Here is a 10,267-nt window from a genome sequence, read left to right on the forward strand (position 1 = left end):
TGCCATTGGTTAAGAAAACATCTGGCTTTCCAGAGTTTTCCCTCTTCTCTCTCTCTCCCTCTAAATATATATAACTTCATCTCTTTTGTTCTTGTTTTGTCCCTCATGTAGAGAGAACGCCCGAGTCCATGTAGAAATCGTTGATTGGTAGGACTTAACTGCGGACTCTGCCGCCGGCAATTCACTCCATGTAGGGGGCATTTGGTAACTCCAACAGGATCACCACGGTGATCTAAGATCTCCGGTGATCCAAATGCTGGGATGATTTAATCTCCAATGATCTAAGATCAATATGTTTGGTAGGCCATGGTCTAGTGATTAAAAAACACTGGGTATCCATAAGTAACTTGTTTGGTATGGTACTGAGATCCAAAATTACTGACCACATAATACCACAAAAATCCCTGATATATCTTAAATGGATTTTTTGTGTTTTTAATTCTCATGAATCAAAAATGTAAGTCAATATGCTAATTCCTATAATAGCTCCATAATTTTGACACATATTCTACTTTTAGTAGCCCTTATCATATATTTATTAATCATATAAAATATATTATAATAAAATATTAATATATTTATCAATATATTAATTATTAATATATTCTATAAAAATATATTTATTACTCCTATAAATTATTAATTTTATAAAAATATGTTATTTTTCATTATAGAATTAATATTTTTTTATTTATATTTATAATAATTTTTTAATATTAATAATTATTTTGATTAGAAAAATAAGATAAATAGGAGTAATATATTAAGTATTTTCATTATATAAATATAAAATATAATAATATATTTCTACTATAATTTAAAATTATCCTTCAATAATCATATGATTAGTAATATATTATAATATAATATATATCATTAATATAATATATAATATCAACATAATATTTTATATATATATATATAACAATGATATAATATATTGATGATATATTGATATATCAATTTTTCTACTAAATTGAGGGGTATTTTTGTCTGTAACTTTCAACCCAAGATCACTACTCTGGGGTGATCTTGGATTTTCGACCTCAAGGATAAATATTCTATCATCGAGGTGGGCGGTGATTTGAGAAGTGGAGGTGATTTAAGATCACCGCCATATAGAATCACCGTGGTGCAACCAAATGCGGTGATTTTATCACCTCCCTCTACATCACCTTGATCATGAGATGGTCACCCCATACTAAATCCTCCTATTGTATTAATCCCTGATTGCCGTATCACCTCGGCAAAGTGTGCGTGCTGCAGGTGTCAAGCAGCAATACTGAATCTTTTCATCTAGCGGTCAGTCTACATCCACGTGTAACTCTCAACCATCCAACGGTTACGACTTCCGGTGGGGTCCCCGGAGGACAACTGGCGTCCATGTCTTCCGATTTTATTACCTACCAAATCTCGACCGTCCATTATAGGAATCGAATCGTGCAGCCTGTCTCAGGACCCGCAGCATTCGGCTCCCGAATGGACGGTGCAGATGATTCTTATCGGCAGCACGGACGACGATCGTCATCCCCGCATAAAGTTTTCTGCGTAATAAACGGAACCAGATATTCAAAAGTCGCGCCCAAAAATGGCAGGTGTTTAGGGAGGTAACCTCACCGGCAGAATGACCGGAACCCACCCCAACGGCAAAATGGCTATAAATGGATCGCCAATTAGCGAGCAGAGAGCTCACCGGATTCGTCTTCACCCGTCGTCGAGTTTGCCGGAAACTCGCTGGAGACCCTTCTCTAATCCGCCGTTTTCCGGCGAGGTTTCGGATTAAAGCTTCTATTTTCTTGCTCCCGAAGCCGCATGAGCTGGATTGCGAGGCTGGGTTGCTCGAATCACTTCAACGCCTCCTTTTTGATTTATATTCTCAAATACTCCCCTCGACTTCCGCCGTCCATCTTGAATTCGAGTCGCCGTTGGAACGGAGATCACCGATATGGAGAGCCGTAGACAAGTTTCCCCAAAGAAAGGTGACTGACTCCTTTTCTTTTTAGTTTCCACTTTGGGGTCATTTTTAAAAAGTTTTTATATAAATTTTGTCATGACAAATTGCCATTCATTTGAGTTTTTTTTTTTCTTTTCATTTTTTCTGTTTGTTAAATATTGTTAAATATTTATTTATTTTTAAAATTTTTAATCTTTTTTTTCCTCGGAGGACATCTACTTTAGTTGTTAGCTGATATCGTGAGGCTTCTCATTTGATGTGATATGCACTGTTTTTATCTAAATTGCACCTATTTTCTTAGGAAATAGTAATTGTGCCCTGTAATAAATAGCAGATATATCCTTTAAAGGATGCTCCATCAAAGGTCTTGAATCCAAGGAAAGTGCTGAGATATTCCAAGATTTTGCCTTATATAACTCGAGCTAAGATCTCGGAAATATGAGAATTTAGTAAAAATTAATATCGATGCTATTTCAGCACCTTTTCTTTTATGTACTTGGTCATTAAAAAATATTTGTTTAAAGCTGTAATAAAACATATCCGAAAATCTTGGTCGAAATCTTTGTCAACAATCAAGGCATCAAGCCATCATATAAGGTCCTAGATTCTGTAAATATAGAATGGAAAGCTAAGATATTGGCTGGGACCATGATATTTAATATTTGGGCTATCTTGGATTGGCAAAATATCGACCGGAATTTATGTGATGTATTATTCGATTAAATGCTTGAGCAGCTCAATCCAACCTAAAATTGTCTATACTATATATAAAAATGACTAATTTCAAAATTAGAAAGCGTTCTTTCTTGATTCCATGTATCAATTTTTATGCAAGAATTCTCCTCCTATTTATTTTACAAAAAATATTTTATATTATTCCACTACTTTCTCACCTAAATGCACTCTCTATTCCTTCTTTAATTTGACTCCCAAATTGTCTAGACTCCCTAATAAATTTCTCAATAAATTGGACAGCCTCCCTCACTCTCTCTTCCTTTAAACATGCATCACATGTGTTTGGTTGCCAGAGCTAGAGGTTTGGGACCAACCAAGTAGGCCAAGTTGCTTCCCTACAGCTAGAGTTACTAAACCCAGGACTATGTAACACAGAATCAAGTCAAGATTACAAAGAAAAAGAGATAGGACTCTTTATGCTAAAACTATTTAAGTATATGATGTCATTTCATTAAATTCTTTCACAGTGGGTACCCATTCATCTAAGTATGCTGATGTTAGCGTATGACCTATACTCCAGACCCAAAAATAATGTCTCGAGGCCCAAGTGTTGCATAGTTGTTTACTGTTAGTGGTGGGCTCTGATGAGGTCAAGGGAGGTCAGCCTCCGGCCCGCGCTACAGGGGGATCTGCCGTCCTCCGACCTCGCCCCCACCGGTCGAAACAGCGGAAGTGACTGCTTCTCCTCAGAGGTATTGTCCGCTTTGAAGGGGGTTTCATAGTCTCTTCCCAATGCGTGGTTTTGCCCCGCAAAATGTGCCTCTGAAGAGAAAAGGGTAACCCCCCTCCATTTAAGGAGCAGACCTTTCCGCTATTTAGTCGATGTGGAACTAAGTTCGGGCCCTTTTATTCCCACAATAGGCTTCTTTCTTCCATCATAGATAAGTAGCATTCTTCTGTATGTAGAATCTCTCATACAGTTGTACTGTTGGGGCATTTCATTTGTCTAAGAATGGCATGACAATTACGTAGTGCATGTATGTGTGTGCTATTCTATTTGCATAAACTGACATTATATATATATATATATGAATGGAACTTATAAAGAAATATATAACGTAGGCATTGATATCTATTAATACGGTGGGCCTATAAATGGAAGGGAAAGATATTGGTGGGCGTGTATTCATATTTATCATAGATTCATGGACATACGTTTAGGATATGTTTTTTGAGTGAAATATATTTAGGGTAAGTTTGATTGCAAGAAAAATTGTTTGGAAACATGCTTCTTTAAAAAAAAAAGTAGAGTTTTCCATTTAGTTATTTGATTAGAAATTGATAAATTTGGCAAGGGTATAACTATTTTTTCACAAAAATTTTTCTTTTATTTTTTCATTGATTTCCTTGCAACCAAATGCACCTTTAACACTCATCTTGATAAGGAGGACATACCCATATGCTCCTCTACTAATGTTAACCTTGAATTTATATAGGTCAAGATGGTGGAATTGTGATTACCGTACTAGTTAATTGCCAGTATAAATAAAGAAATTGTCAGCATTCAGCACAGCTGACGTTGTCTGGCATTTGTTTCCTTCTTTTTTATTCATTTTTTATTTCTGGACTTCCACTACTCCTAAACCTAAAAGGGAGCTTGATGATTACCATAAGTTTCAAGTGGTGGTATGTTTAACTTGTGGCAGCCTCTGTTCTTGGGTTCTTGCAGCTCATAAACTTTAGGGCCTAAAACATTTGATATTTCCATCCCTAATTTACAGTATCTTCCTTTTTATGGTTATACTTGATAATTATGCATTTGTCCTTCGGCCCATTATTAATATTTTGCTGCATAATGTCTACAAAGTGTCAGGGTGCTTTACTTCTTTTAATCTTTAAGTAGTCTCCATGCATAATGAGGCTGATTTTGTGGTGGTATGAGATGAGTCTGGTGAGTTTTTTATTTTGTAAGGGAGTGGAATAGCTCGCCACATTTTCTATTTTAGCTGCATGTCTATGAGGACGTGCGGGCATGTGTTTAGCCCCACATCGATTATGCATTAGGTAGATCTTGGGTTCTTATACGGGCCCAAGGAATTCAAATAATACATTCTGGCTAGCTTTCTTGGGTATGATCTTTTGTTGTTACAAATGGTGTTAGAACAAACCCGATCTATGGGCTAGGAGACTTTGCAGCATGGGTCCATTTGGGCTAACTATAAACTGATCGTGGTATTTGTGATTAAATTTGTAGTACTTATGATTGGATTTGAATGGATTTGGATCTTTAAACAAAGAGAGTATGTGAGGACCGTATGGGCGTGTGTTTAGTCTTTATGCACTGGGTAGATCTTGGGTACTTATATGAGACCAAGGAACTCAAATATAATTTTCTAGCTAGCTTTTCTAGATGTGGTCATGGGTTGTTACAGTTTGAGAATGGTTGATAATGTACAACCATAGCTGATGTTGAAAAGTTGATGGCTTGAGCTTTATATTCATTCCCCTTGAAGTCCTAGCAATGCAATGGTCTGCAAGAATGTATGATGATTTTATATTTCTAATTATGCAGCCTTCTATTACTCTGGTGATGGGACAAGGCATTCTCGTTCTCCTTCTGCCATTGTCATAGGAGCTGGCTTTGCTGGCCTTGCAGCAGCTCGTGCACTTCAAAATGCATCCATTCAGGTAAAGTGGGCGTTGTTCAAATTCATTCATACATAGGATTCTCATTGTAATCTTTCTTCTGTATTTAATTATCTGACTATCATATAAAACCTCAGGTCGTTTTGTTAGAATCACGAGATACAATTGGTGGTCGAGTTCGGACTGACTACAGATTTGGATTTCCTATTGACATGGGAGCTTCCTGGTATACTCCTAATTTTTCTATAACCCTGCGCTTCATCACACACCATATTCAGTCTACTCTTCATCACACACCATATTTTAAATTGATGTGTTCCATGTTGTTTTTCATGCATAAGGTTGCATGGTGTCTGCAAAGAAAATCCCTTGGCACCTTTGGTAGGAAGACTGGGGCTTCCGCTATACCGCACCAGTGATGATAACACTGTATTGCTGGATCATGATTTTGAAAGGTAACGTTGCATTTTCTCTGATCTAAAGTGCTTTTCTTGGCCAATATCTTATTCAATGCTCACTTTCTTTCCTAATGCTTCATTGCCATCTTTTTGCAGCTATGCACTCTTTGATACAGATGGACATCAAATCCCTCGGGAACTTGTTCAAAAAGTCAGCCAAGTTTCTGTGCGTATGCTGAAAGAGGCAAGTCTCCTAACTTGTTCTATTTTTATGTACTTTTGTTTTTGTGGGTAGTTGCTAAGTGCGTTTCAGTCTGCAGACAGAAAAGTTGAGGCAGGAATATGATGAAGACATGTCTCTAGCTGAAGCAATAGAAATTGTTCTGAAGAGATGTCCAGATTTGAGGTTTCATTAATATAATGCCTGTACCTTACAATACAACAAAATTTCTGACTTATATTATTTGGAACTTTAATTTTTCATATCATAGAATTTTCATGCTTGCAGACAAGAAGGACTAGCTGGTAAGGTGTTTCGATGGTTTTTATGCCGAATGGAAGGTTGGTTTGCCGCAGATGCAGATAACATCTCTATGAAATACTGGAACGAGGCAAGTCCATTTTGTTCGCTGCAATGCTGAAAAAGTTGTCACTTATTTTGGTAGTTTGGCTAATGTTTATTCTCTTGTTTAGAAAAAGTTCTTGCAAAATTTATCTGAAAAGCATTAATTTACTGAAAATTGATAATGATTGATCATCAAAATATAAATAAATAGAAGATCTGTTACTTCATTTGATGGTTCTTTCATCAGCTGCATCTCTTCTAATCTCATTCACTACATCGAATGCAGGAAGTCTTGCTCCCTGGTGGGCATGGTATTATGGTCCGAGGTTACCGCCCTGTTATTAATACCCTTGCAAGAGGCCTGGATATTCGTCTCAATCACCGGTATGTGCTAACATTCTGAACTAAAGAACCAAATGCCTCTTTATATCTTTTCTCATCCCAATTCTTCTTCCAGGGTTACAAAAATAGTTCAAAGAAATATGGGAGTGGAAGTCAGTGTTGAGAATGGCAAAACATTTGTTGCAGATGCTGCTGTCATCACCATACCCCTAGGGGTTCTGAAAGCTAATTTCATTAAGTTTGAACCAAGGCTTCCAGATTGGAAAGAAGAAGCAATAAAGAATCTTGCTGTTGGAGTTGAGAACAAGATTGTTCTGCTCTTTGACAAAGTTTTCTGGCCAAACGTAGAGTACCTTGGTGTGGTGTCATCCACTTCTTACAGTTGCAGTTATTTCCTTAATCTTCACAAGGCAACAGGCCATCAAGTCCTTGTTTACATGCCTTCCGGTCGGCTTGCCCTCGATATTGAAAAGTTGTCTGATGAAGCTGCTGCTAATTTTGCCTTTGGGCAACTGAAACAGATCCTCCCAGATGCATCTAAGCCGGTATTTACTGCTTGTCCTTTTTTTTAATGAAAAAGATATTCTTATAAGACACTGATAGTGATGCCTATTATGATTTCTTTTGGACTGTTTAATTAATTGGCCACCTGTATGATATTAAACATAAGAAATGTATGAAATATTATTAATAATATGATTTTTTTTGTTGGTTTTGAGGGGGAAAAATCCAAAAAAAGGAAATAGGAAATGCTGAGATATATTTGATAAATGTAACTTTCTGGTTAGAATACTTAATTCTGTCCAATAGGTGAATTTGTTAGACTAAACTTGATATTCGTGAATTATGGTGCAGATTATTAATGCATGACTACACGATTCATCAAAGCTAAAGAACACATTTTCCTTATTAACCAACTCATGTTATGATAACTATATATACATATATCTATATGTTGGATGGTGAAACTGAGATGTCTATTTCTCTCTTCCTTTTTTTTTATGTTCAGATTCGATATTTGGTGTCTCGTTGGGCATCGGATGTGAATTCTCTTGGCTCCTACAGTTATGATGCAGTGGGAAAGCCGCATGAGTTGTATGAGAGACTACGGAATCCTGTCGACAACCTCTTCTTCGCTGGAGAAGCCACAAGCTTGAAATATTCTGGAACTGTCCATGGTGCCTTCTCCACCGGGCAGTTGGCTGCAGAGGAGTGCCAAATGCGTGTTCTCGAAAATTATGGGGACTTGGATACATTCTCCCCAATCATGGGAAAAGAAATGGAAGCAGCCTCCATTCCCTTGCTCATCTCTCGCATGTGATTCCTCTTTTTTCAGCTTCAGTACACAGTTCCCTCAGCATTCCATGGACTACTTGAGAAAATGGCTGGCAACTTATCTTTTTCTTGTATTTCGAGCATGTGAAGTGCATTATGCGCTACAAAGCAATATAATCTAATAATTGGGTGTTGTGTACTGGTGTTTGGTCAAAGCTATTATTGATGCAGGATGAGCAAAATAATTAATTGTGTCAAAGTTGTGGATGATGTGAACTCTCTGAGTTATATATGAAATAATGTGGGTTTTGTTCCCCCCCTTATACAGTGATCTGTTTTAAATTTAAAACCAACACAGGCGATGTCTATTATATTGTGCCTGTATATGAAACAGTTATATTAGCTTCTATACCTGTCAGTTCACTCTTCTGAATTTCTTAGCATCAGTTAAAATCAGATGAGCAATTTGTTTGTGTGGGTCTTGTTGGTATGGTAACTTTGATGCTATAAATTCCATCCAAAGAAAAAAAAACCTTTGAATTCCAGTTCCGCACCACATCTGTGTCCTACCATGTTTCAGATCATGTCCTGCACTTCAAATACCCTGTATGAACATCACCTCTGTTCTCCTTGGATAATTATAGACATCGTGCCATGTTCTTGAATACGAATCCAATGATCTCCTTGCTTGGGCTTTCTTGTACTCTATTTTCACATTTCAATAGGAAAACCTTGTACCTATTATGAGATGTTCATTCCTTGCTGCATTATTCCTTGTTTATCTCACATCCACCTTGGTATTCACAATGTTTGAGGATTCTTTCATAAATTCAAGTATGTAATGTATCCTAACATCAGCTTTTTGTCCTAACATTGAGTGAAAATCTATAATTGATGAGGGTGTCGATGAGGTGAAGTTGGTAAAGCATTTGGAGGCTGCTGTTAAGGAGCTAGGTTCAAGTCCTACCCTCCCCACGATTAATTTCTCATGCTCTACTAAATTTAACAAAGTTGGTCGGTGAAGCAAAAACCTCCCTTCTACCAAACCAGTAAATAAATAAATAAAAAGGAGGGAAACCACCTGCACTATAACTGCCTAGGTCCAAAACCTTGGTCATGCACCAAAAAGACAACCCTCAATTCTCTTTGGACGAATTAAATTGAAGTATAATTACCATGGTCTTTAATTAAGTAGATACTTTTAAGGGTTTAAGATTTAGTTAGTTAAAATTATATGTCGAGAATTGGTCCGTCAAATGTTATTACACATTACAAACGGTGATGACAGAGAGATTAAGGATCCATTCTGAACAGTGTATATCATATTTCTCGCTTTACCTTTTAGCTATTTTTGCTAACTTATGTGCATCATCCAAAATCTAAATGGTTATAGCAGATAAAAGCTCACAAACTCCTTAACTAAAATAAACCATTAAAAGCAAGCCCTTAAGATAGAGGTGCCCTAATTTTGAAGTTTTTTAGTTTGGTTGGCTTCCGTTATCCCATGTTAAATATAAATATAATATATGAATAAATCATTTTTCTGTTAAAAAGCTCGCACAGCAAATCATCTATGATTATCAAACCGCGAGACTAATCTTTAGAATAGGATTGTTATTGCTTCTTGCCAAAAATCTGTTACACTTAACTAAATATATATCTTTAAAACATTTGAGAAGGTACCTCTTTTTTTACCAATGTTTTTAGAACAAAATACTCTCGACAACTACTAGCATCAATCATTGAAAACCTTCATCCATAAAAAATGATTGTAGTAGTAGTAGTCATCTCTCTCTCTCTCTCTGTTTTTTTTTTTCCAACAAATTCTTGATGACATACATAACCAGTGTCAGTCATCTCTAAAAATTTAAAAACACAGAACGAATGCTTAAAAAGCTAGAAACATTCCTACCATCAATTTCGACATACTCCATTCATGATAAGCTGATAAGCATTCTACTAAAATAACCAAAATAAAAAAAAGGACAAAATGGAATAGCACATAATTCTGCTTCCACTCAATATTTACATTACTTTATAATCACAGATATTAACAGAAAAGTCACATAGGTTGCACTCATCCTCCATAAAGGAGGAGGTTCCAAGTTTAAACTTTGCAGGTGCTTGTGCTTACACTGATATTATCACCGAAAGAAGTACATAATATTGCATTCCATTCTACATGAGCAAGAAGGCTTATTGCACCGCTAATTGTATCTTGACCAGCTTTCTTCGTTGCCATGAGAACATGATGAGGATGAGAACGGTTGCAGCATCGACGACCTCGCGGGAGCAAGATGCGACGTATCGAATTTATCCAAACCATCTTCCTCAGAAATTGTATCCAAGGTCACACATGCACGCCTCCTCGCGAAGCAAGCGATGCGTGAAGGAACAATGGCTGAATATGGA

General features: G+C 36.7%; 1 protein-coding gene across 1 annotated transcript; it reads left to right on the forward strand.

The window, feature by feature from the left end:
- The first annotated feature begins 1,697 nt into the window (after window positions 1–1,697).
- Window positions 1,698–8,178, forward strand: LOC103703721 (polyamine oxidase 3). The gene is made up of 10 exons (XM_008786667.4): window positions 1,698–1,979; window positions 5,202–5,317; window positions 5,413–5,501; window positions 5,617–5,730; window positions 5,830–5,917; window positions 5,994–6,079; window positions 6,182–6,284; window positions 6,525–6,622; window positions 6,696–7,125; window positions 7,590–8,178. Exons 1-10 carry the CDS (start codon window positions 1,946–1,948, stop codon window positions 7,899–7,901), a joined length of 1,470 nt encoding a protein of 489 aa, XP_008784889.2. The 5' UTR covers window positions 1,698–1,945; the 3' UTR covers window positions 7,902–8,178.
- The last annotated feature ends 2,089 nt before the right edge of the window (window positions 8,179–10,267 follow it).

This window comes from Phoenix dactylifera, chromosome 16, assembly GCF_009389715.1.
Source record: "Phoenix dactylifera cultivar Barhee BC4 chromosome 16, palm_55x_up_171113_PBpolish2nd_filt_p, whole genome shotgun sequence".
NCBI classification, from domain to species: Eukaryota; Viridiplantae; Streptophyta; class Magnoliopsida; order Arecales; family Arecaceae; genus Phoenix; species Phoenix dactylifera.